The sequence below is a fragment of the Pygocentrus nattereri genome, chromosome 13 (assembly GCF_015220715.1).
Source record: "Pygocentrus nattereri isolate fPygNat1 chromosome 13, fPygNat1.pri, whole genome shotgun sequence".
Taxonomy (NCBI): domain Eukaryota; kingdom Metazoa; phylum Chordata; class Actinopteri; order Characiformes; family Serrasalmidae; genus Pygocentrus; species Pygocentrus nattereri.
In genome coordinates, this window is record NC_051223.1 from 18058869 (window position 1) to 18086829 (window position 27961).

A 27961-nucleotide genomic window follows, 5' to 3' on the forward strand; every position below is an offset into this window, starting at 1 on the left:
AGCTTTGATAAGATTTTCAGAGGCATTTTTGGGATTTGTTCTCATAGAATTGTGCATAAGTCAGAGACCACTCTCGTTTTTTTCAGTTAAAAGAGCCATTAAGTACAGACCTAAGACTTAGACGTTAGGTCCAAGTGTGTATGTGTGTGTGTCCACTCCTTTATTACAACTTCTGTTCCTTTTGGGAAAAATGCTTTTCAAAGGGATATTTTTTCCATTCCTAGGGAAGTTCAGTCTTAGAAGTTGGTTGCATTATCTGTTTCTCACAATCCAGTAATCCTTAACACATTCAGTGAGGTTGAGGTCTGGACTCTGGGGTGGTCAGTCCATTGTTCATCACCAGCAGGTTCTTTGTTTGATTTGCTAAAGTTCTTGTTTCTTTTCTCAGTAATGACATCTTAACAGCTACACATCCTTTCAGACTCATTGTGTTGGGTTGTCTTCTCACAGTGGAAGGATGGACAGAAACACCTGTGGACTTTTTCAGATCCGATGCTTGAGTGGAGCTTGATCTTCTCCTCTCTCTTAAAGATGAAAGCTTTAAGTACAGTATATTTGATGGTGACAGATTAAATGGTCTGTCCGGTCTTGCACAGTTGTTAGGTATCTCATTTTCTCTGTACCTTAGTTTTTTTTTTTAACTCCTGTTTTTTTCCCATTTATTTTCCTTTTTTTATGGCTGTGGATTATGAGCAACTTGCACTTCATGTCCATTTTGACAGAAAAGTGGTCTTTTACTTTATAATGCTATAATAGCTGAGCTTTTGTTGCTGATTGTTGCCACAAGACAAATCTATAACAGCATAGAAGTGACATGTGTTACTGCCGAATAAAAAACACTCTGCTGGAATATGGAGAAATGGTAGATACGTGACAAAGTTGCTGCTATCCTTTCACAATGTTACCATAACGGGAGTTCCGTGTACCATGTTTGTAAAAATTCATTTGGTGAAAACATCCATTTCATGTGTCAAACATTTCATCGAGTAAATTGCTCAGTTGAATGGCACAGACCACAAAATTCCTGACAAGAACTTCCCTGCTATTTTTACCCGTCAAATCAAGCTTAGTCATGAATCAGCTCTCCTAGCCCTGGATGATGAATTGGAAGAATGTTTAAGCTCCATTGCCATGTGGCTTCCTAGTGAGTACCAAACATTGGCAGTCTTACAGAAGCCCTAATGGAATAGAGTTATTCCCTGTAGGTCCAAAGACAAGACACCTCATGCTCTCAGTCGAGTGTTGGATTCTGAAGGGGGGTGGGGGGGGCTGTGGTTTGCCTTTTTCTCTTTTCCTTAATTAGCCTTGGTGTTACTTTATTAAAGACTCCTGTCCCGCCCCACCATGCCTTTGACAGATGATGGACCAGAGAGGATGAATAAGCCAGAATTGACAGGATGTGCTTGAACATCACACCTCGGGCCAAACCACATGAAATATGGATGGGTTTGCCCTCCTTCCCTCCCTGATCACTGCATGCAGCTGGCAGTAGGAGAGAAACAGTGGGAAAGGTATGGAGAAGTGGTGACAAAGCAAGATTTCTCCATGGAATGGAACAAAGCTGATGTTTGTTATTGGAGCGCAATTCCTCTTTGCAGTGTCAGAGCATTTCATAACAGCTTTGAATGAAGTCTGGAACTCAGCCATGTTCTCTGTGCAACAAAACTCCCCCAGGATGTCTGCGTAGGTGTCAATATTCTGCCATTTAGGGTTCTTTCAGAAAAAGCAACACTGAGACAACGGCTGCTTGCTTTCAGTGTTTTCATGTGGATCATGGTGTAATCTGGGTACGGGCTACGTGCAGATTGAAGCTGACTCTCTTACAAACATGTACTTGAATTTCTTCTTGAGGAACAGACACATCAACGTAGTATTCATTCATCAACTCCTCTTACTACCGTTTTAATAAACCATTCATTGTGTGTTGCTGCTCCCTCAGTTTTTCAAATTGTTAACTGCCACATTTCTCAAAAAAGGTACTTTGAAGGATTGCCAACTGTTTTGGGCCCAGCGGGTCATGTCATTTCCATGAAAAAATCGAGCAAAAATGTGTTCTTTAATTTATGCAACAATGAAGAATTTCAAAGCTGTTCTCTTGAAGAGACCACTGAAACCACCCTTCATTGATTTAATTTTGACTCAGAAGGGCCATTAAGTGCCCAGTTATTGCTTTTTCAGGAGATATCTCTGGGAAGATGCTTAAGGAAGGGAGAAAGTCAAAGACAAATATATGAAAAAACTGGAATTATTAAAAGAAGTAGAGAAAAAAGGTACCCCATACAACAACCATGCAAGACCACCAAATCTGTCACCACCAGATAAACAGCACTTAAAGCTTTCATCTTTGAGAGACAGAAAATCAAGTTCCACTCTTACCTCAGAACTGAAAAAAATTATTAGGTAATTAGGTAACACAGGTATTTCTGTCCATCCTTCCACTGTAAGAAGACGACAACAACACCATGAGTCTGAAAGGATGTATAGCTGTCAAGAAACCCTTACTGAGAAAAAGAAATAGACAAAAAGAAGAAAATCTGGAAATCACATAAAGAAGCTGTTGGTGCTTTCAGAGCACTGGACTGACCACCCCAGACTCCGAAAAGTGTTTGGAATTATGGGGATTGTGAGAAGCAGAAAATGCGACCAACTTCTAAGACTGAATTTTGGAGGAGTCAAAAAATATCCCTTTAGATTTTTAACAAAACATATTTTCCTTAGGAGATTTCTCTCTCAAAAGAATGGAAGATAAATTCAGAAGGGCATTATATGACAAATGACTCTTTCAAAGTGTGACAATGATTCAAAATCAATGTATTAATGGATTTCTTAGGGAGACCAAAGAAAGAAGAGCATTACAGTAGTCCAAACTATTAGTTGTAAAAGCATGAATAAGCTTCTCTACACCCTCATAAGTGAGATATGGTTGAATGCATGTAATATGGTTACAAATGAAATAGATAAAATATTCATCAAATAGATGTTAAAAGGCATTTCTTGTTACATTTTTAATATGGATTTCAAAATAAAATATCCAAAAACATGCCAAGTTTTTTCTCTGTATAGTTGGAGAATGTTGTGAGACGTCACATGAACCTGAAATATATAACGCTGTGTCATCTGCATAGCAATGGAATCAATCCCATGTTTGCTGATTATGGGTCTAAGTGGTAGTATTTTGTTTTGCCTGTATATGGGACCAAAAATGGAACCCTGGGGAACTCCACAACTTTCTGTTTGACAAAATCTAAACCAAGTATTTATTTATTTAAACTAGGTATTTGCAGTCTATTAATTACAACAATTGCAGTTCCCAAACACTCTAAGTGTTTGTGAACTGAGGAGACCGAATGCTGTAGTTTTGAAAGTGAAATGTTTTCCCATTCTTGTTTGATATAGGATTTCAGCTGCTCAACAGTTTAGGGGCTCATTTGTCATATTTTTAATTTCATAATGCATCAAATGTTATCAGTGGATGACAGAGCAGGCAGGTCAGTTTACCACTCAGACTATTTTAATATGGAGCAATGCTGTTGTAATACATGCAGAATGTGGTTTGACATTGTCATACTGAAATAAACAAGGGCTTCCCTGAAAAAGATGTCATCTGGATAGCAGCATATCATTCATAATGATGCATTCACAGATGTGCACGTCACCTATGCCATGTGCACTAATGCACCCCATACCATTATGAACATTTGAACTGTGCACTAATAACAAGTTGAGTGGTCTTTAGTTTGGAGGACATAGTGTCTATGATTATTAAGACAAATTTCAATTGATTTATCGGACCACAGGACAATTTTCCACTTCCCCTTGGTCCATTTTAAATGAGTTCAGGCCCAGAGAAGATGGCAGCATTTCTGGATCCTGTTTAAATGTCGTTTCTTCCTTGCATTTTAGAGTTTTAGCTTGCATTTGTGGAGAAAAAATCATTTTCAGAGACACTGGTTCCCAAGCCCATGCAGTGATTCCCACAACAGAATCATGTCTGTTTTTAATGCAGTGCCACCTGAGTGCCCAAAGATCACAGCTAGCAAATACTGGTTTTTGGCCTTGTTCCTTGTGCATTCATAGATTTCTTTTAATGTCATTATGTACCATAGATGATGAAGATTGCTATTTTACATTAAAAAGGTTATTCTTGAATTGTTGTACTATTTGCTTGCACAGTCTTTCAAAGAGTGGTGATCCCTCCCCATCTTAACTTCTGAAAGACACAGCCACTCTGAGATGCTCTTTTTATACCCAATCATGTTACTGACTTTTTGGCAATTAAGAACCAGGTGTTTTTTCAGCATTACACAACTTTACCAGCCTTTTGTTGCCCCATCCCAACTTTTTTGGAATGTGTCGCTGGCATCAAATTCAAAATAGGCACATCTTTTTCAAAAAACAATAACATTTCTCAGTTTCAACATTTTATATGTTGTCAATGTACTATTTTCAATTAAATATAGGGTTTAATTTTTTGCACATCAGTGCATTTTGTTTTTATTTACATTTTGCATAGTGTCCCAACTTTTTTGGAAATGGAGTTATAAAGTATTATGGTCAACAGTGTCAAAATCTGCATTCAGATCTTAAAGAACGACAACAGAGACCCTTTTGGCATCAAGACTGAGTATTATGTCACTGACAACGGCAATGAAAGCGGCCTCTGTACTATGATAGTCATGAAATCCAGAAATGAGTAAAGAACTGGAGTTTAAGTAGAAGTTTAGCTACTTAAAAAACTATTTTCTCAGGATCTTTTGAATATTCTCAGGGACTACTTGAGATTGGTCTGAAATTACTGATAGATCCCATTTGTTTTTCTTCAGAAGAAGCCAGATCATATCAGTTTAAAAAGTAGAGGTAAAATGACTGGAGAGCTGGGAAAAAAAAATCATTGTGTAGCTTTAAATATATGCAATATATGCAAATATATGCAAAGACGGCATTTTGATTTGTATGCTTGGTTGTAAGAACACATCATGTAGACATTTAATTCTTACAACAATCATTTTAGAAATTGACAGAAAATGAAATTTTATGCTTCAAAATCAAAGACACAACATCCTGTAAACTAAGCTGTGAGAATTATTTGATTTAGAGCATTAGATTTAGTCGTGATTTAGAACCTGATGGGGGGGTAAACCTTAAAAATTCATAACTAAGAAACAATTTGCAGCACAGCTTTGAAACTTTTGCATGAACTAAAGAGACATTTTTCCTGTTATCTGCTAGGCACTAAACGAGTTGGTGTGGCCCTAATGCTAAACTTCCAAGTTTAAAATTACATTCAATTACACAGACTTTGTTTACAAGAAACAGAAAGGTATAAATTGTTTGAAAAGGGCTTTGAACTGTTTAAAACCCTCTTGCTATTTAAAGCTTGTTTATAATACCTTTTTAAGACTTTCAGGACATAATAGGCCGATTCTTATCTACCCATACATAGCCCCAGGTTGCATCAGTCTTCACTATAAGCTAATGGGTTGACAACAGTTTATTCATTTCAGTTCCAAACGAAACAACTCATTCAAGAAACGATCTGTTGCCTCTGTGAAGGGCAGTTGAGGTGATCTGTCTCCAAAGTAGGAGATATGAAAGAATGCAGTGTGCGAAGCTACTCCTTAAGTAATCAATCATGAACTGAAATGTGTTGGTTGATGCTTCAGTATGTTCTCGGTGTGCCAGCAGTTAGATGCAGAGACATTAACGAGTTTTATCCCTGCCTCAGGCTGTGCTGTCCTCATCTTGGAGCTTCTCCAGCTTCAGACGGTTGACTGCAAACATCTAACTTCATCAGAAACCTTTCAGGAGAGACAAGGTTATGTTGTTAGCGCACTAATGTGTTTCATAGCAGAAGCAAAATGATGAAATTTCATGAGGGCTAACAACAGCTACTTCAGTGATCTGAGGAGGCCTCTGGGCTTTTAGTGCTGGGTGGCTATTCTTGCAGAAAAAGGGGGGAATGCTCACAAGCTGCTTGGATTGTGTCCTAAACCTTTAATTTGACACATCTTGAAGACGTTTGGATGCATTTAGTAGTTGGATATGTTTTAAAATGTGCAAACGTTGTTCCTTGTATTCTACTGATCCTTCTTTACATGCAGGTTCTCTCTTTGTTTGAGATGCAGCTGTAAGTTAAGAATCCAGTTGACTATTATGCTGCACCAAAATTGCCAATAAAAAAGGTGCTACTGTCTGATCTAATTGGTGTGATTACAAATAATACATGTAATAAGGCACTTGAAAATTACAAGGCCAATCTCGGTTTGTTTGCCGCTCTGATCTTCCAGTCCAGCTCTCATTTAAGTTGCTTCCTTCCTGACTTGTATCGGTATAAATGTCTGTTCTAAACCTGTTAGTCAGCCAAATTTGGAATCAACAAGAGTGTCAAACACTTTGTTCACAAACAAGCGATATAATGAGCTTATGATTTAATCTACAATCTTTCCTTGTCCTCATTTGACACCCTTGACAGATGTGTAGACTGCGAGTTGTTTTTCTCCAAGAGGGTATGCGAGGACAAAGAGTTTCCAAGAATTATATAAATCTCCTCCTCGATTCGTTAACTGGAAAGTTAATCCATGGCACAAAAACAGGCACTGTAAAAGTGAACCTATACTGTGCGAGGAGGGGTAACATGAGGTGAAACTCCACAAGAGCACGCCGGTGTTCAAAGCTTTCCTGAAGTTCATTAGGAATTGCTTCTTTAAGAACTGAGTAGTTCCAAGAATGCGTATTTCATAATTCGTTAAGGTGTTCTTTCTCTGATTGTACACCGACCGCCCCGATGTTAATGAGGCTACAGTCCTGTGAAAGTGATTAACGTTGTTTATGTGCCGAGAACGTGCAGCTTTCTGTGAGCACAGAAACTGAGATGATGGAACATATATAAGTCAATGGAGACTGAACAACTGCTGCTCAGCTGCTGACAGATGAGTTGCCTGCTGTCTTTAAAAGACGATGACTTTGAAACATACTGACTTTTCATTTGTTTTCATCCAAATTTGATTATTTATTTATTTATTTATTTATTTATTTATTTATTCTGAAGTCAGAGACCATCCCTTTCGTTTATTTGATTTCCAGTCATTCCAATAGCCATTTAGAACAAGATATTCATTTTACAGGTAACTTGCAAATAACTGAAAATGACCATAAACATTAAAGCCACTAAAAAAACCTCCAACACAGAGTTTAACATCAAATCTCTCAGTCTTTAATTTGTTCACTTTTTACTTTTGTGCACTGTGTACTGCCACTTAAGCTCTTCCATCCTCCCAATCTTTCAATGGGACACCTAACAACTGCGCAAGACCTGATAGGCCATCACCACATCAGATAAACAGTACTTAGAGCTGTCTTTGAGAAATAGGAAGAAACCAAGCTCCACTCTGGCTTCAGATCTGAAAAATCCACAGGTGTTTCTGTCCATCCTTCCACTGTGAGAAGAAAACTCAACATTATGAGTCTGAAAGGATGTGTAGCTGTTAAGAAGTCATTACTGGGAAAAGAAAGAAGAACGTTAGCAAATCAAACAAAGAAGCTGCTTGTGTTGTCAGAACAGAGGCAACTCAACTCTATGGGTCTTAAAGGATGTGTATCTGTGAAGAAGCTGTTACTGAGAAAATGAAATAAGCAAAAAAATTGTGCTAGAAGTGCAAAACGGGACACCTATGAGATTTGGTACAATACAGAACCATTTTCAAAAAGGTTCTATATACAGCACATCACTCTAAAGCATTTCACAATGCAAAGTAGCATGAAATTGTTCTATATAGGTGCTTCTAAGTAGATCCATTGCCTTACTAAAACCATGTTTTAAGAGCGTGTAAGAGTCTCGCGAATGTGTTTGGTGTTTTAATTTAATGCTGCGTTTTAACTTCGTCGCTTGAGTTCGACAGTGAGCTTGAAACCTGAGTAGTTTTTGACAGCGTGCCGTCGCTCCCACCTCCAGCTGTGCCATTCACTGAGTAAGTCACCGGCCCCCCGGCAGCCGAAGGGTTAAGGCGGGCTGCAGGATGTGCTCAAGCGGGGCAGGTAGTCCAGCACCAGCCCAGCCTCGAGACAGATGCTTTTAAACCTCACTCATGAACTCCACAGCAATCCATAACTGTCATGTGCGCGTAAGGGCGAGTCCTGTGGTCAGGAACGAGTAGCCAGCTTTAAAGTACTAGGGTATAAATAGCAGCACCTTGCCTCACTTCTCCACACACTCGTACTGGACGGACTGGTCCATCTTTGGGCGCAGCGCGGTTTTGGAGAAAACGAAAGACACTTGGCGCAGCATTACGCGCGTCCTTTCTCAGCGCGCACTCTCTGAGTCACAGAAAAGAGCTGCTGTTCAGTGAGAGCCGCTCGTGAACTCCGCAAAAAAAGATGCTCTCGCCTCGCTGGATGTGGCTTCTGGCCGGGCAGCTGGTGATCCTCCACGTGCACAGCTGCGTAAAAGGCATGGCTCTGCATGGCGCAGCGCACGCTCACTCAGGGCTCTGCCCCAACGACGTGAACCCCAACCTGTGGGTGGACGCCATGAGCACCTGCACCCGGGAGTGTCAGTCTGATCAGGTGAGAATTTCTGACCTAGCGCTGTGGTCAGCTCGCGTGCACGCACTGTTTACGCAGTCTTCTCCGTGTAACTTGGAGTTAAAATGAACAAAATATGAGTGAACTGAAAGTGCAATGTAGGTATAATGAATGGAAAACTGGATAAAGGTATTAAATGAATGTTGAAAGGGAGGAACAGAGTCCAAAAGGGATGAAGGGATGAAGTGAATGAGAAAGTGGGTGAAGGGATGACATGAGTGTGCAAGAGAAGATAGATGAAGTCAGTGAGATAATGGAGGAAGGGATTGAGCGAGTGTGAAAAAGAAAAAAGGTGTAGTGAATGGTAAAATGAATGAAGGGATGAAGCGAATGGGAAGATGGATGAAGGTAATGGGAAATTGAGGAGTGGAAGTGTGAAAAAGAAGAGAGGGGAAGAGAATGGTAAAATTAATTAAAGGATTAAATGAACATGAATGGGAAGGTGGATGAAGAGAATGAGAAAATGGATGAAGAGATGAAATGAGTGGCAAAATGGGTGAAGGGATGACTTGAGTGTGTAAGGGAAGACGGGTGAAGGAATGAGATAAGTGAATGGGATGGTGGATGAAAGGATAAAATGAGTGTGAATGGCAACATCGATGAAGTGAATCGGAAAATGGAGGAATGGATGGAGCGAGAAAAGGAAGATAGATGAAGTAAATAGTAACATTAGTGAAAGGAGTGTTAATGGGAAGGTGGATGAAGAGAATGGGAAAATGGATGAAGGGATGAAATGAGCACGAAAACGAATGAAGTTATCAAGAGAGTATGAATGGGAAGGCCGGTTAAGTGAATGGGAAAATGGATGAAAGAATGAAGTAAATTACAAAATGGAGGAAGGGATGAAGTGAGTATGAATGGGAAGGTGGATGTAGTAAATGGAAATTAAGTGGGTGTGAATGTGAAGGTGGATCACTTCATCATTCCCACCCACTTCATTCCTTCATTCATACAAGTGAGGACAGGATAAAGTGAGTGTGAATGTGATGTGTGGATGAAGGGGTGAAGTATTTGTCACTGTGAAGGTGGATGATAAATGGGTAAAGGGATGAAGTGAGTTTATAAAAGAAAGTGAATAATGCTAATAGAAAAATAAATGAAGGGATGAAGGGAGTGTGTATAGGAAAGTGGATCATGTGAATGGAAAAATGGATTAAGATATTGAGTAAATGGGAAATTAATTAAGTAAATGGAATGTGGATGAAGAGATTAAGTTAATAGGAAGATAAATGAAGGAATGAAGTGAGTGTGAATGGGAAGGTGTATGATGTCAATGGGAATATGAAATAAGGAATGAAGTAAATGGGAAAACTGGTGAAGGGATGGAGTGTAAATGAGAAACTGGTTGAGAAGAAAGGGAACCTGAATGAAGGTTTGAAGTGAGCATAAATGGGAAGGTGGATATGGGAATAGAAAATAGGAATGGAAAAGTGGATCAAATGCATGGCAAGTTGGATAAAGTGAAAAGACACATTCTGTGCATATTAATTCCTAGCTGTAGTGATGGTGAGTAGCCTCAACTAATATTTCAGTTCTATTATATCTAATATCTCAGCGTATATTTGTGGTACTCTTCTCCAGTAACCACTAGAAGGTGGACGAGGTGAATGGGAAAGTGAATGAAGCAATTGAGCAGAATGTTTGCATTGTTCTCTCTTTTGCTGTTTAGGAATGTGAAACATTTGAAAAATGCTGCTCAAACGTCTGTGGGAGCCGGAGCTGTGTGGCAGCCCGCTACATAGACACATCAGGGAAAAAGGGTCCGGTGGCCAAGGAGGTGACCTGCGACAAGTTTGTGTGCACTCAGCAAGGCTCAGAATGCCACATCTGGAACGGGAAGCCAATGTGCAAGTGCCGGGATCGCTGTGAGAGGGAGCCCCACTTCACCTGTGCTTCTGATGGTATGACCTACTACAACAAGTGCTACATGGATGCAGAAGCTTGCACCAAGGGTATTTCCCTTTCAGTAGTGACCTGCAGGTCCCATCCTACAAACACTAGCCCTCTGCCTCCAGGGACCACTGCCTTACCGACAACCACCCTGCTGCACACCACTCCTCTGGATGTGCAAGCCCCAGTCATTGCAGGAAGTCCGACGCAACAGTCGGTGTACGTCGGCGAGACTGCCAGCTTCCTCTGTGAAGTGAATGGCTGGCCGAAGCCTGAGACAACCTGGGAGAAGCAACTGGAGGGAAAAGAGAACATCATTATGAAACCCAATCATGTGCTGGGCAATGTGGTTGTCACCAACATTGGACAGCTGGTGATCTACAGTGCCCAGCTGGAAGATGCAGGTGTCTACACTTGCACTGCTACGAACTCAGGCGGTTCAATCCAAGCCCATTTCCCCCTCTCTGTGCTGCAGAAAGAAGAGGTTGAGAAAGTGGAGACAAAGAACTCCACCCGTTTCCCTGCCGAGGAGTGCCTGAAGGTACCTGACAGTGGGGATTGTGGCGGAGAGAAGCAAAGCTGGTACTACGACAGCAAAAGGAACAGTTGCTTCACCTTCACCTATGGCAACTGTGATGGGAACCGAAACCACTTTGACACCTTTGAGTTGTGCATGCTGTCCTGTCAGGGCGAGCTAGCGGTCCCCTGCAACCTTCCCAGCCTGCAGGGTCCCTGCAAGGCATATGAGCCACGCTGGGCCTACAGCACTTCCCAGGGTCAGTGCCAGCCCTTTGTCTATGGGGGCTGTGGAGGAAACGAGAACAACTTTGAGACCAGGGAAGCATGCGAGGACTCATGCCCGATCCCCAGGAACCACCACTGCAAGCCATGTAAGCCACGGCATAAGATGGTAGCCAGCTTCTGCAAGAGTGACTTTGTGATCCTGGGTCGTGTGACGGAGCTGACGGAGGATGACGACACAGGCCGTGCCCAGATCACTGTGGAGGAGATCCTGAAGGATGAGAAGATGGGGCTGAAGTTCTTCCAGAAGGAACCTCTGGAGGTGACGCTGCAGAACATGGACTGGAGCTGCCCGTGTCCCAACGTCACCATCTCGGACAGCCAAATCATAGTCATGGGTGATGTGCACAATGGCATGGCTGTCCTGCAGCCGGACAGCTTTGTGAGCCCGTTCAGCGTCCGGCGGGTCCGTAGACTGCGTGAGGTCATCAACAAGAACACGTGTGACATTCTGAAAGAGTTCATCCAATAGGGCACCGCCCTTAGCTCATAACTGACTGCTCTGCCGTTGAAAACTCCTATTGAAAAGATGTCCAATGTTGTGTATCAATGTAAGAAGTATGTAGGGTAAAGACAGAAGGGAGAACTGACACTTCCAGGTTCCCTTTCTCTTGTTCTTGGTTTTCTGCCTACCTGTACTTTTCCTGCTTCTACTTTTCTCTGCCTGTATGTTCGCAAAAAGCTATTGCTTGAATGTTCTGTTTGTTTCTTATATACAGTACCCTTGTAACATCTATGAATTCCAGTCCAGTTAAGATGTTTGCTTTGACAGACTCAGCTCTGTTTCTGCAGCTTGTTAGGAAATGTCCACCGGTTGGACAACATCAACTTTTGAAGTTTACATAGGAAACATGCTAAAGTATCTCTCAGGTTAAAGCGAAAGAACACATTTGTGGACATAGGAAGCATTAATCAAATCCATCTGGTAGGCCAAATCCCAGCGCTCTCTCTCCCCCTGCTTCAAAAGGAACCCCATGCCTGCCCTATAAATTCACGGTTGCTCTTACTGGAAATATAGTTTGTTCATGCTTTCGCAAGCTCAGAGTCATCTGAGGAATCCAGTGAATTACTTCTCATCTACTACTCTGTTTCATCTTTCATGAAAACTTTTTTTTTAGGTTTTAATGATATGTCACAGTAAAACTGTTGTAATATACTGTAGAGTTAGGTTGGTGTGCACTTGGAGAAGTTGTATTATATTTGGTGTGACGTCTGTTGCTGTTTTTTAAACCATATATATCTTTATCCTATATGTGGCACATTTCTGTCAAGGTAATATTTGAATGTACAGGTAGGAAAGCAGAGACAATCTTGATAAAAACATTTTTCCTCTATTTATTTTAATGAGTTTAGTTCCCTGATATAAGACACTAACGTTATCATTTCCTGAAAGTATTTGCATATTTTCTTTTTTATAATCATGTTGCATATTTGTGAAGATTACACGTGGTGTCACTGACAAAATAAAAGTTGAAAAACTTTGAGTCACTACTGTATCTCTTATCTTTTAGCATACTTTTATTTTTTCAGTATTTTGGACTATCACTGCAGTTTCTTATGGATGTGTAAATGGTATTTGACTATGTTTCTTCAGGAAATGCAAATCTCAGAAAATCTCTAATTTAACCACAAATTTCATGCATTTATTTTGATAAGATTCAGAATTTTTTGCTGCGAAAGATTTTTGGTTAAAAATGTAAATATCTGGCTGCCTTGTGGAACATCAAATAGTAGTTAGTCATAGTTAACAGAGCAATAATCAATTATTTAGATAATTATTAAATTCAGTGAAATCAAAAATTTAAGGCAGCCAGAATATTTACTTTTATAAAAAATGAAAGACCAAATTTTACAATGTAGACAGGAAATTCAACACATAATGAATATTTATATTTTAGGTAAATTGAAGAATTTTAATTTGGTGTGAAAATTAGTACATTTGATTGATTCATTTCAAAATTGATGCAGTAGAATCAGTACTTTCTGATCAATGCATTAGACAATGGTCTTTATATGAGTCTACATTGCACAAACAGATGTATAGTGTAGACCACATTTTTATATTCATATATTAATATAAATGTATCCAGTCTAGACTATAAAATAACAGCTTCTAATGACCCCTTTTCCCCTCAAGAACATATAATGAAGATTGCACCCTGACCCTTTCCTCACTACTGCTGGCAAAGCCTAAGAATAAAGATTGACAGAGTCTGAAACTTTTCTCCTGAGAATGGTCCAAGGCCAAAGTGGGGCCCCTTACTTTATTCCAGCAGACCACCTCACACACACACCCCAAAAGGAGGGTCATGCAGGGTTGGGTAGAGGAGCACTGAGGAGGGGGAGCTGGAAGATGAAGCATGTTTGGATATGAGGTTTGAACATTTGGGACTTCCACAGCCGGAGATCGAACGTCCCACCAGCTGCTTTCTGTATAGTTTTCCAGGGTGGGCTTCAAAAGACGGCTACTGCAGGTGGTGGAAAGCAAATCCGTGACCTTAGAGGCAGGGAGTGGCAGAAAGAAAAAACATGGCAAAGCAAGACCTTCATTCTTTAATCCAATTCTTAGTAGGCCGAACAAAGGAAAAGTACTCGGAAATAATGCTTTTGTCTATTACATGTTACGCCACTCAGTATTTTAGAATGAAGACCCAAACAGTCTCACTCAGATTCCTTCTAGCTGCCTGGCAAAAAGAACTTTTGACATTTGCTCATGTCTATCCTGGGCCATAATGGAATAAAGAGGGATCAGGGAATACCTCCATCCAACGAAAGTAAACATGTTGGCTTCTTTATTCTATTCTAAGTTCTCCCATCCTAAATATCGTTAAGCTGCAATGGTTCATTATACCAACAAATCCTCCTGGCATCATAAAAGAAAATTTATTGCCGTTTGTGTGCTGTTCCAACTCTGCTTTATGGGAGCCTCAAGTACCCCTCTTATGATCTGCCGAGTGCAAGTAAGGTTATGTAAACCTTGTTCTATGGATTTAGCTTGGCAGTTCCTGTTCAGCAGTTTCTGTTCCTCCCATCTAGGCCACACAGACGCAGGGAGATGCAGGGAGTCTGGAGCAGGGACGCCTCTCTTGCCTGGAATGATAAGGCCAGGGTTCTAGATGTGTGCGAGAGAGAGAGAGAGAGAGAGAGAGAGAGAGAGAGAGAGAGAGAGAGAGAGAGAGAGAGAGAGAGAGAGAGAGAGAGAGAGAGAGAGAGAGAGAGAGAGAGAGAGAGAGAGAGAGAGAGAGAGAGAGAGAGAGAGAGAGAAAATAAAAATGGCATCAATCAAAAAGAAAGAGTCCCTGTGTAGTATTGAAATATGCTGGAATACAGTGCATCCCAGGTGAGCAAAAAAGAGAGCTTGATCTTGCACTGAGAACGTGAGAAAAATCTAGCCTTTCAGAAAGAATCTCAAACACATGGGAGTTGTTCCATAGTAATTCACCTACAGCAAGTTCAGTTACAGCACGGATTTCCCAGAAGAAAATTCTAGCAAAAACTTCATGCAACTATGCGAAATTCCAAAGTTGTGTGACATTCATTTTTTTATTTATTTTTTTTTTTTTTGTTTTAGGGTCTAAATTGCCTCATGAATGTTGATTTGATCTGTTTAAAGAATGATTGAACTGAGTTGAAATATGTATCAATACATTTAATTTATTTCATATTTCAGCTTTCAGTCAGTTTTTGGAGAATGGTTTCATGGAACAATCCTAAATTTTTACCATGTCTGTGAATGAATTATGTAAAGTTGCACCATGATTTCAAAACAGCTTCTATCTTACAGTGCATTTGAGGGCCTACTGAGCAAGCATTTTCACAAAAGGGTCTCATTTTTTATATGTCATTGTTAACAACTACAGATATGGTACAATTAATAATAAGAGGTGAAATAAAAAAAAACAGATATTACAACTAAACTTTTGGTGCAGCTTCAAATAGTTGCAAATGCTACATAAAACAAACAGAAACACTGACTTTCAGAGACGAAATACTGCCCAATCTGACATAAATAAAATTTAGGCATAGATCTAAAATTTTGCATGATTGCAAACATTTAATAGTAGTTTCTGCTTGAGTTTTTTCATGGAAATCCTGACGTGCCCAGACAGGCCCTAAGTGCGGAATGACCTGTAGTCTTTTTGAGTGATGCAACTAAATTAGTGATATGAAACTGTCTATTCTTTTGGAACATGACCACTGGCATCACAGCCATCTCACACGGCTGATAAATGGCTATAAATTGGGTTGTTAATTAAATGAAACCTCTACTATTATGAAATCTGTTCATTATTGTGTGTTTTTAACTACAGATGTATTTTTTTAATAATAAAATGTATTGTTTTCCACTAATAGTTAAAAACTCCCTGCGCTCAAAATGTGTTTCTGACACCTCTTGGTTGGCTTTGTATGATTATGCAGGTTGATATCTGTATCAAATGTGTTATTAAAGCGCAGAATTCACATTTATCCATTGAAAAGGCTTTCATAGCCAATCAAAACGTTTGATTCGAGCTGGAGCTACGCAGCACCTTATTTTGTACGTCATATATTAGCTGTAACCTATCACAGTCCAATATGCTAAAATATGCTAATGAGAGGATGTGGCGGCCAGCAGAAGCGCCTGAGCCGACATACATGCTCCATTCAGAAACCCTAAAACTTACTGCTTCTTCCGACCGATCCTCCACCGACAGCCTAGAGAGAAACAGCTGTACGCACAACCACGCAGCTTCATTCAGTCTCACTGATGCAAGTTTAGAGTATAAAGACTCAAACCTGAGCGGATAGACCTGTACTTTTGTGCGTGGAGCGGTCAGAGGCTAACGTTAGAGAAGGGTAAACCACCAGTGATTCCGGCTCACTGACACTGGGCTGAGGTAAGTTTAGAGGAGAAATGCAATCACTTCTTGAACACAGTACAGCATAAAACAACAAAAAAAAACCCGCTGTTACATTTTTAAGAGCTTTTAAACTCGAGCTATAGGAGTTTAAAACTGCACCTCATCGATATCCATGACGTCAGTGGGGGCGAACAGCCAATCAATCATCACGGTCTAGCAGTAAACCCCGCCTCCTGCTGCCCCAAACCCGTTTGCTGTAGAAAAAAGGAAATATAGAGGTAAGATTTCTTTGTTTTTTTTTCTTTTAGTGAAAAACATCCTTCTACTCTTTTGTAAAATTAAAGAAAGGTTCTGGGTGAGTGATTAAATATTTTAACTTTTCGTTTTTAGCCACTGAGGTCCATTTTCTCCCATTCATCGAGGACTCACTAGCAAGCGCCCTCTGCTGGTTAGCTGTCCTGTTTTTGATATAACGGGGGAATAGGAAGTGGCGAGGCTCCTCATAAACCGGCTCTGTGGCTACCCGATCCAGAGCAGCCTGGGCATACCAAAAAACATGACTGCAAAATGCCAGAGGGCGCCCGCGAGTGAGTCCCTGAATGGGAGGAATGGAGCTAAATGGCTGAAAACAAGTTTCTAATCACTTGCCCAGGACCTTCATTTAATTTTAGAAAGTATAAGGATGTTTTTTCACAAAAAAGCAAAGCAAACTAACCTGTATGTTTCCTTTTTCTCAACAGCAAAGGCAGCAGGACGCTAGCACTACTGCTACTTAGTGCTGATTGGTTGGCGAGCGCAGCAGCTCATTGGCTGTTCATCCTGATGCAGTGAAGGTCTATAACTTCAAAAGTTTAAAAATATAACAGCGTGTTAAAATGCTTTGTGGTTTCTGTGTTCAGGTAATGAATGTATTGTTTTATATTAAAATATGTTTAAGCATTTATAAACTTTGATTTTGTGCCAATTGGGGCAGTCGTGGGCTGGAGGTTAGGGAACTGGCCCTGTGACCAGAAGGTTGCCAGTTCAATCCCCAGGGCCGACGGCACATGACGGAGGTGTCCTTGAGCAAGACACCTAACCCCCAATTGCTCCCTGGGTGCTGTGGATAGGGCTGCTCACTGCCCCCTAGTGTATGTGTCTATTCACTAGTGTGTATGTGGTGTTTCACTTCGCGGATGGGTTAAATGCAGAGGTGGAATTTCCCCGTTTGTGGGATTAATAAAGTATCACTTAATCTTAATCTTAAATGTTCCATCTCAACCCCTGCATTTTGAGTTGCTCGGGAGCGCCCTCTAGCATTTGAGAAACCTGGAAGACATTACAGAGTGGTAATTCTACTCTCTACAAGTTCTCTGCCTGATCTCTCTCTCTCTCTCTGCCCAATCTACATCACCCATGCCACTGTCACACATGCATAGAGAATATTTCTTTTGCCGGCACTACCCAGTCTGTAGTACATATGTGTAGGCATTGACCGTCATAGGTACATGTGTATTTTGTACTCTGCTCATTTGATAAGCTATTCTATGTGTTTATCAGTGAAAACATTAAGCTGTAGGCTGTGATTATCTACCTGAGCCATTTTCCTTTATGTACAGTATCATTCTTAGCCTGTGCCTACTCTACAATATAACAGCAGCTTGGACAGAACTGGGCAAAATACAAGCTCAATTTGAAATGGCTTCCTACTCCCTATGTCGTGCACACCACATAAATTATAAACTTATAACATTAACATAAGCTAACCAGCTCACTAGCAGAACTATTGCTGCGTCCCAAACCACACACTCCTGTACTTCACATACTACACTAATGACAGCACTTGTAGTGGTATATGTGCTGTTTTGACACACTATTTAGTGAGCTAGTATGCGATTTGGGACTAGGTGAGTTCACAAGACCCAGTGAGTTCACAAGTTTCCCCTTCAGACGCTCCGTCATGGTCGGCTTTACAAATACACTATATTGCCAAAAGTATTCGCTCATCTGCCTTCACACGGATATGATCTTGAGTGACATCCCATTCTTAATCCATATGGTTTAATATGTCAGCCCAATCTTTGCACCTATAACAGCTTCAACTCTTCTGGGAAGGCATTGCACAAGGTTTAGGAGTGCTTTATGGGAATTTTTGACCATTCTTACAGAAGCACATTTGTGAGGTCAGACACTGATGTTGGATGAGAAGGCCTGGCGCACAGTCTCTGCTCCAGTTCATCCCAAAGGTGTTCTGTTGGGTTGAGGTCAGGACTCTGTGCAAGCCAGTCAAGTTCTCCCACACCAAACTCCCTCATCCATGGACTCCCTCATCCATGTCTTTATGGACCTTGCTTTGTGCACTGGTGCACAGTCATGTTGGAACAGGAAGGGGCCATACCCAAACTGTTCCCACAAAGTTGGGAGCATGAAATTGTCCTAAATATCTTGGTCTGCTGAAGCACTAAGAGTTCCTTTCACTGGAACTCACTACTGCATTCGACGCTTTGCATTGTGCTTGGTGATGTAAGGCTTGAATGCAGATGCTCGGTTTTGCAAACCCATTGCATGAAGCTCACTCTACGCTGTTCCTGAGCTGATCTAAAGGCCATGTGAAGTTTGGAGGTCTGTAGTGATTGACTCTGCAGAAAGTTGGTGACCTCTGCACACTATGCGCCTCAGCATCCACTGACCCCACTCTGTCATTTTACATGGCCTACCACTTTTTTGCTGAGGTTCCCAATAACTTCCACTTTGTTATAATACCACTGACAGTTGACTGTGGAAGTAGTTTAGTAGTGAGGAAATTTCACGACTGGACTTGTTGCACAGGTGGCATCCTATCACGGTACCATGCTGGAATTCACTGAGCTCCTGAGAGCGACCCATTCTTTCACAAATGTTTGTAGAAGCAGTCTGCAGGCCTAGGGGCTTATACAAGAGCATGAGAGAGAGAGGTATATCTCCTTGGTGCAGCCTGTGGGCAGTATTTGTTCTTCCACACGTTTGTAAAAGTTCATTTGAAAAGAAAGGTCAGGAAAAACAATGTTAACAACAGGATTTTTCAAAATTGTACTGATAACCATGCAAGACCTGGTAGACCACCACAACTGTGACCATCAGATAAACAGTACTTAAAACGTTCATCTTTGACAGAAAATCAAGCTCCACTCTTACTTCACATCTGAAAAAAATCCACAGGTGTTTGTCCATCCTTCCACTGCGAGAAGATGCCTCGATGTCTGTGCTGTCAGAAATAAGTGCTCTATAATCATTTTTTTTATTGTTAGAACTAAATGTTAGAACTGTTTTGGTCTTCTATAATGTTCCTATTGAAGAGAGACACACTGCGCCTCTTTCTACGTGTATCACGTTGTCCTCTATATTTCTGACCTATTTCTAAATCACTGTTAAAATGGTATGTAAATATTGGAAAGTCAGAAAGCATACAGAACTAATTCTGGTAAATCTCTAGTTCTCCCATCAATTTCCCAACACTGTAGATTAGGATTTCTCCTTTTAAAGCATCAGACCGATTTACAGAGCTCTGGCACTTTCATTGTTCTTCCTGTCCTCTTTAATCTTCCTCTGCTTTCTCATCCACTCCTCCCAGGTTCTCTCCCTCCATCTGTCTAAATGTACTTGAGTAATTTAATTCTGTTAATTTCAATGTTAATTAACAGTCATTTTAATTCTGTCCACAATAATTTTATAACTAGTCAGCAAAATAAATGCTCACATTGTCTTTCTTTTTTTTTTTACCCAATTTTCTCCCCAATTTAGTCATTTCCAATTCCACTCACTAGTTTGGACTCCCCAATCACACGATGCCACCAACGCTAGGAGGGTGAAGGCTAACACAGAGTTCCTCTGAGACCTGTAAAACCAGCTACCACTTCTTTTCGAACTGGTGCTCACACAACGTCATTGGACAGCTGAACGCGCTCGGAGGAAAGCGCCAACCACCAGTTCTGTTACGTCAGCTAACAGACGCCTGCACTGACTAGTATGGCAAAGAGTGATGGGGGGAGAAGGGGGGCCATCCTACCCACCCAGAGAGAGTGAGGCCAATTGTGCTCTCTTGGACATCTGGCTACGGATGACTGTAGCATCACCAGGGATTGAACTCGCAATCTCCTGATGACAGGGCCAGCGCTTAGATGGTTGCGCCACTCAGGAGCCTGTCTTTCTTAAATGGAGTCCTGTTTGAATGTCAGGCTTCATTTCGCTAAGAAATTGTTTTATTTATTAATAATAAGTTTCACATTCATTTCCTAATAAGCATGATTCTTACTTGCTCTCTCTTCCTCTACCTCTCTCCTTCTACACCTCACTTCTTCCACCATCTGCTGAGCACACTCTTCCTGTTTTTCTTCTCTCTCTTCTCTTTTCCACTGCACACTTCCATGGAGCTTCCATTCTGGTTCTGCTGGTCTTCTGCTCTGAGGTTCATTCTTTCAGAGCTCTCTCTGTCCTCTTTCTTCCTCCTCTCTTTTCTCCTCAGCTCCTCACAGTCCTCCTCCTCCTGCCATAATCCTGCCAGCGTTCGTCTACTTTCTTCCTCAGCTTCTGCCTTAACCTGAGCAAGCTTCTTTGCAAACTCTGCCTCCAGCTCCAGTTGGTGTAAAGACTTGATCCTCGCTTCTGCTGCTCTCTCTCTCTCTCTCTCTCTCTCTCCTCCTTCATCCTCCTTCTTTCTCTCTCCACCTCTGTCTGACTCTCCATCCTCATCACCTCTTTCTCTCTCTCCCACTCTTGCAGTCTCGCCTGCTCCCTCTCTTTGAATTCACTCTCCATCTTTTCTTTCTGTATCTCCAGCTTTTCATCCACCCCTCTCCTCAGGAACTCTCCCTCATCCGCACTTCATGGCTCTCTTAGTGGAGCTTTAGGTGTTTCTTGTCTTCATTTCTCTTTGTCCTCATCCACCAGGTCATTCTCCTCAGCTCCAGCTCCTCAGCCTTCTCGTCCTGTGTATATTGTGCCAACCATTTCATATTCTCCTCCTCCATCTTCCCTCTGGCTTCCTCTATCTGTTTCCTCTCCTTCTTCCGTTTCCTCTCCTCCATCATGAGCCTCCTCTCCTTCTCAAGTTCCGTCTGTTTCTCCTCTGCCTTCTTTATATATTCAGCTATCTCCTTTCTCTTCTGCTCTTTCTCTCTCCATCCTCTCCCTGTATTCCTTCATCTTCTCTCTCTCTCTCTCTTTCACTCTCTCCATCTTCAGCCTCTTCGTCCATTCCCTCATCTCCTTTCTCTCTCTTTCTCTCTCCTTCTCCACTCTCTCCCCAGCTTTCTCCATCTTAGAGATCTTTCTCTCCATCTCCTTCAACCTCCAGCGCTCACAACGTCTGCGTTTGTTCTCAGCTTCTCAATGTCCTCCATCCAGGAGTCTTTCTCCTTCTTCATCCTCCTCTCACTCTCTCTGTACCAGTCTTTGAGGATGTCTTTGGACTGGAGTTCAATTTCAGTCCTGTTAAATTCTCTTTCAGCAGTTTAGTGAGCACCCATGTCTTCACCTCTTTAATTTTCAATCAGCAGCTTATCGGGTGGGAATCACTGGGAAAAGAAAACAATTTCATTATTTAAAAAAAAACAGACTTGCAAAATATCAACACAGTGAAAAAGAACTTGAATTAAGAAAGAGGGTAAGCTTAGTTTTTGCCACCGCTAATTCTTTTTCCTCTTACAGTAGAAAGCAAATTGCTTTGCTGTTGTAGCAGAGTTTTACTGGCCCTTTATATATGTTTACTGGCTTTTTTATTAATTGTATATACTGTAAAGATTTGCAGAACATGCCCAGAAGTCAATGTGATCTGAGATATGTCCCTTTTCAAAGGCGTAAAAAAGTCGCAGGCAACATTGTTTATAAGCAGCAGTAAAATACTTGAAAATGCTCGGTATTTTAAAACTATAACATTACATTTTACATGTTCAGACTGGGCTGCTAGCAAACCTATTGTTATACATGATATTGATATGACAACTGATACAACTTAAGTACTTTACCTTGCTAACGCTAGCTTGCTAGTTAACAAGCTAAAGGCTACACAGCTAGTAACAAGAAAAAAATAAAGACAGAGCTCCTTGGTTCTAAAGCAAAGCTTATAGAGAGACAAAGCAGTGTCTCTCTCTCTCTCTCTCTCTCTCTCTCTCTCTAACTTGATCCATTCTCCATTAGGTGTCTCAAAAATAGTTCTGCACTGCAGAGTTTACATGGCTTGCTAATTAGCTCACTAGCCTGGCTGAGGGCAAGTTTGTGTTCCACGTATTTCAAGTGGCTACTTGTGTAACATAGAGTGGTAAGTCAAAGTTGGCAGGTCAGAATGAACAACAGCGTGAGAATAACAAGGGCTGCAGTTTTCCCTTCAGCAGATAATGCACTTGTCCTCTGAATGAGTTTAACAGCAATGAATGTCTTCTGGACATTATCACACCTCCTACATCTTACTCACAATACATTGTTTAATCCGTGGACGAGCTAAATTTGCCTGAAATCATGCTTCAAATAATCAGCCAGGTAATTGGATAGACCCTCTGATTTTTGTCTCTGTAGAGTTAGTGCTGGTAAATCTAAAGTGTTGGGAACATGACGTCTGGCATAAATCAGCTTTAACTCTGCAAGCTGCACATTAATAGATCAGTGTCCCTGACAAATCATCACAGCATGTGGATGAAAGCTTGTGTCCGGTGTGTTACTTAAGCAACAGAACACGAGAGGGAGTGTGTTATTGTGAAATAACATCACGCCTGTGATTTGGTTGCAGCCGTGATGTTATAGTGATAACACACAACCTCAAGTGTTCTATTGCTTTTATACAACAGTTAAATAAATAAAGGAAGAAATTAATAAACTGGGCCATGAACGTGTCATTTAATATATTTTAATGTTTAAAATATTTTAATGCAGTTCCTTTCGCCAAATTATAGTTCCTAACAAGCAGCTTGTTGCTACGTCTGAATAACAAGCTCCACCCACTCACTGCACAGCCAGCAGTTTGTTCTCCAGGTCCTTGCACTAAACTCCCAAACTGTCATCACCACTGAGCAGCTTTTTTGTTTGTTATTGCAACAGTTTTCTAGCTCAGTCCGATTTGGTCAAACTCTGACGATCAGACTCCACATTTGGTGAATGGTATTCGGTTCATTTCTGGCTGATTCCAGGTTGGTTAGGTGTTCTTCTGTCACAGCTGCCAACTGAAAAGCTGCTCAGTGGTGATGACAGTTTGGGAATTTAGTGTAGTCTCATCTTTAGGGTCTGACCAAATCAGCTGTTGGTCAAAGGGGATATTAAAAGTGTCCATTTTATGTTTGTTCGCAAAGTAAGAAGTATAAACATTCAAATTTGAGCATCTCCTACAGCTGTCAAACTCTTTGCTTAGCAATGGTGTCTCAGCAGAGTGGTAAAGTGTTTGTGAAAAACCCGTGATGTTTTGGCGAAATATCAGCAGTTAGAACGGCTCTCAACCAATCAGCTTGCGTGGCCGGAACTATCTGTTGTATAATTTGTTAATTTTACTTATTCTGTTTTGATTGAAGTATAAATGAACACAGGCCTGCTCAGTACTGGCTGTAAATGATGATGTCTGGCTGATACTTAGGCCCAATCCCATTTCACTCCTTGCCCCTTAATACTTAGCCCTACCCCTCCGTTTTGCGGGTTCACGTCTAGGGGTAGGGTTGTCCCGATTTGTTGAGCTGGAGGGGTAGGGTGAAGTGTTAGAGCTATTTGGCCCTTCAAATGGAGATTTTTCAGAGGCGTACTACAAACAGAGTGTTTTGAGAAAATCCCCAGAATGCCCTGCGAATCATTGGCAAGATGGCTGTGACCAGAGTAACACATAAATGTAAGTATTTCTCTGTTAAAAAGCCGCTGTATTGTAAGAACCATTGTAATAGTGTTTTTTGGTCATTTCCTTCATAACACACATAAAAATCGCTAGTAATACGGTGATGTTTCAGTCGCTACCTGGTGAATTTGGGATGGGATTGGGCCTTATTGTTGTCTGAATTGCTCTTCTGTCTCCGGACATTCCTAATGAAGTCTTATAAACCACTAAATGCAGAATAGGCTTTTATAACATGTGACATGTGTAACAATGTATTCATCCTAAATCTCATCTTGAATTGTGTTTTTAATTATTTCTTACTTACGCTTCATCAGAACAAGTGGAGAAATGAAATTCTGCCCAAAATGTGCATTTCAAACTTTCAATCAATACCATGTTTGTTTGTTAGCAGAAGAGGAGATATTTGATGATTTGAATTAGCAGGCTAAAGCTGTCAAGCTGCAGAGATGTGTAGTTGCTTGATCACAGATAATGTGGCTTTTCAGATTGATACCACTGTAAAAGCTTCAGTCTGTGTACAGTATCCATTCTTTCTAGGTCTTCAGATAAAAGTGCAGTACACCATTCTGACACAACGTGCTACTTTTCACTTGGGCTCCCTTCCCTGGCTTCCACTCTTTTTCATAGCAACCATTAAATGCCATTTCCACCTGCTTTTGAGGCCCCTTCATTTTTGAACTATGCATTAAGTAGAATTGCTATGTTGAAATTAATCCATCGATTACTGAAACGAATAATCGATTATTCGGATTATGAATCACTATATCATGATTGGCCCCTCCCAGTCATCCATGTGCTTTTGTTTTGGTTTTGGTCTGGTTTGATTCCTTCCTGGGCCTGTCCCCTTGTTTACAAATCCTGCCCTTGATTGTTTTCACCTGTTACCCTCTTGTTAACCACCTGTGTCTTGTTACCTGTCCCTGTATTTAAGCCTGTGTTTTCCCTAGTCTCTTGTTTGGATTGTGCTGTTTGGACTTTGTATTCTCGTGTGGTGTTTTGTTTCTCTGTGGTGTTTCCTGTCTGTGTTTATTTTAGTTATGTCTGTCCCTAGATACCCCCGTGTTGGCCCCTTGACCCTGAACTCTTTTGACCCTGATTCTGGATTTGCCCTTAATAAATCTCACTCCTCTTCGCATAGGCGTCCGCCTCATCATCGCTCCCACACGTTACACACTACATTACCAAATACCTTTTATGTAGCTATTAGCTTTTAAATTTAGCTTGAGGTTGTCTTATGCATTTACTAACTATCAATGAAGACAATGATGAATATCATTCAATATTTCACTGTTTTAATTAACTTTCCTGCTAAACAAAAAAGAGAGAAAATAAACAATGATGACATTACCAACTAATCAACTACTAAATTAATTGGCAACTTATCTGGTCATTGATTTTAGTCGACTAAGTCAAATAATCGCTGCATCCCTACTACCAGGTCTTGCATGGTGGTTGGGAGTCTCATTTTCTCTATATCTTTTATTAATGATCTGACCTCCAGTTTTGGAAAATCCTATTTTTTTTGCTTAATTTATGCAAATGGATAATGCAGTTGTGTAGCTAATGTTAGTGTCTCTTTGAATGAGAACATAATATCAGTGATTGCTTTTGGACCACATCTGTAACTGGTTGGTTTTGAGATTGTAAGGATAGAAGAGTTCAAGTAGCAGTAGAGTGCACAAAAGTACAGAGAGAACAAATTAAAGACTGCTAGATTTCACACCATAGGGTCCTGCTACTGGCTTGTGTTGCCATGGGAGTGCAGGAGCCATGGCCATGCAGAGTGGCTGTGAAAGGAGGATCTTGGGATGTGCTGCATTCATGGAGAGACTTAAATGTGTAGATAAGCTGTTTTTGTTAGCTTTTAAGCAGAGGGCACCCACAAGCAAGTCCTAAATGAATGCAGGTGAATGGAGCTAAATGGCTAAAAACAAAAGGTTAAATAGATTCTAATCACTTGTCCAGAACTAATGAATTAATTTTAGAAAGTAGAATGATGTGTTTAACTAAAACTTCTTTTATCTTAAAAATGTGTAAGCATTTATAAACTATATGTACATTACAGAGTGCTTGTTCTCCTCTCTACAAGTTCTTTGGCAGCAGCCCGAGGAGGAGACTTTCTCTGCAGCTAGCGTCAAATGATACGGCCTATCAGGGGTTCATAATTGCAGCAGCATCACTCCTGAGCTCTGAACTGCTGTGAGGCTGAGTTTGAGGTGTTTGAACAGTGAGTGAGGGGTGAGGAAGTCAGCTATAGAGGTAAATAAAATGGAGTTTTAAAAGAACAGAAGCTGAAATTAAAATGAAACCATGGAGAATTATCCCTGTCCACAGCCTGCAGTATTTTTGCACCTGTGAAGACATTCAGTACAAAGCCTTACACATTTTTCTGTGCTTTCTTTGCCCCTAACTGCAAAATCACATCTGAATTTCACCTCTCATCGCTCAAATTAGTTAATGTTAGTCTTTCGCCATCAAATGTGCTCTAATAGAAAGCAGTTGTTGTTTTCTGCAGAAAATCTAAAATACTTTAAACAAACCTTTATAAATCAGTGGAAATCAACATGAACCCCTGTCTCAGTTCTTCTTTTTCAACTTGCCCTCATCTGCTTTGGCTCACCAATCGGCTGTGCATCACACTCATGCTAGACAAGTGAACACTTGTGGCAGAAAGGGAAGAGTGGACATTGAGGAGTGGATTATTTAAAAGGAATGACATTGGCAGGTTAGACTGTGAGTCAGCCTGCTAGCAAGGCAAACTTTGCCTTTAAATTTTTAAAGAACTTTGCATATATCATATATGCATATATCACATATATAATGTGTATAAGTAATTGCTTTGTTTGGCTATAAACTTAGAGCAGAAATGTTGTGTACTTGTTAGCCGTATAGTCCTTAGCATGCTGATGAGCCAGCTAGCAGAAGAAAGTGGTGAGGTTGTATCAGCAGTCATGTATATCAGACCAGCAAATTGAATGTTATGGTTTTGAAATGTTAAGCATTGTATTGCTGTAGCTTTGTCCTCCGTTATTTTGGGGTTTGAAAAGCGAAATGCGTCAGGTAGTGAGTCCTGCTGCTGAAGTTGACAGTGGCGTTTGTTTGATCTCTCACCCCTAATATCCTTCACTTGTGCTAATAAAGTAATGGAGAAGGTCCCTAAGGCAGCGTTGGGGATTCCCCTGAGAGGAAATGATAAGGCCAAGTAGATACAGGCTTGTCCTTCACTACAGCTGTCTAAGTCTCTCTATAGTGTATCTCTTTGGGAATAACTCATGTGTCCCAGTCGTTTTATAATTGTTTCATTAATGTTGGCAGCCCTGGGCATTTTTTGGACAAATTAATATTGATACATTCTCCATATTCATGCAGCAGGTTACGTCATATTGTACATTTTTAATAGATGACCATTTTTCATAGCTTCTTTAGCTGATATGAATGTTATATTGTGCTATATTAATGTAGGACTAGTGTTTGTCTACACTAGTCTGGAAGGTGAAGAGGTGCAAATTGCATTTTATGGTGACAAATAAATATTATAAATTTACACTACATTAATATGTACACTATATGGCCATGTTTGCTTTCTTCTGAAATGAAGGCCATTAACAGGGTGTTTGTCCTCTCTTTGCTGCAGTAACAGCCTCTTCTTTTCTGGGAAAGCTTGACACTAGATGTTGGAACATTGTTGTGAGGATTTGATTGCATTCAGCCACAAGAACGTTAGTGAGGTTGGGTGCTGATGTTGGATGATTAGTTCTAGATTACTAATGTCACTCCAGCTCATCCCCAGAGGTATAGGATGGTGTTCCATCACTCTGTTCTACACAGTTGCGCAGCTCCTAAGCACAATGCTGGGGGGCTTTATACCCCTGTAGGCAATGCTTAGCAATAGGTGTGATGGCTCTAGGCTCCTGTGCCAGAGCATCCCACTCTATTAACAGTGCTTTTCTGTGGGGCTTATTCAAACATTGTGTATAACTAAACACCTGTATTAGCAATAGGTGGACATTAAAGTGAACTTCACTTA

General features: G+C 40.8%; 1 protein-coding gene and 1 long non-coding RNA gene across 2 annotated transcripts; one reads left to right on the forward strand and one right to left on the reverse strand.

The window, feature by feature from the left end:
- The first annotated feature begins 8043 nt into the window (after positions 1-8043).
- On the forward strand, positions 8044-12759 carry wfikkn2b (WAP, follistatin/kazal, immunoglobulin, kunitz and netrin domain containing 2b). The gene is made up of 2 exons (XM_017723666.2): positions 8044-8562; positions 10250-12759. The coding sequence occupies exons 1-2, from the start codon at positions 8374-8376 to the stop codon at positions 11741-11743; spliced, it is 1683 nt and encodes a 560-aa protein (XP_017579155.1). The 5' UTR covers positions 8044-8373; the 3' UTR covers positions 11744-12759.
- Positions 12760-13170: 411 nt separating this feature from the next.
- Positions 13171-16912, reverse strand: LOC108443186. The gene is made up of 4 exons (XR_001859115.2): positions 16828-16912; positions 16272-16366; positions 14248-14383; positions 13171-13768 (listed from the first exon to the last, which is right to left on the reverse strand). It is a non-coding gene; the product is annotated as an uncharacterized LOC108443186 (long non-coding RNA).
- Between the last annotated feature and the right edge of the window lie 11049 nt (positions 16913-27961).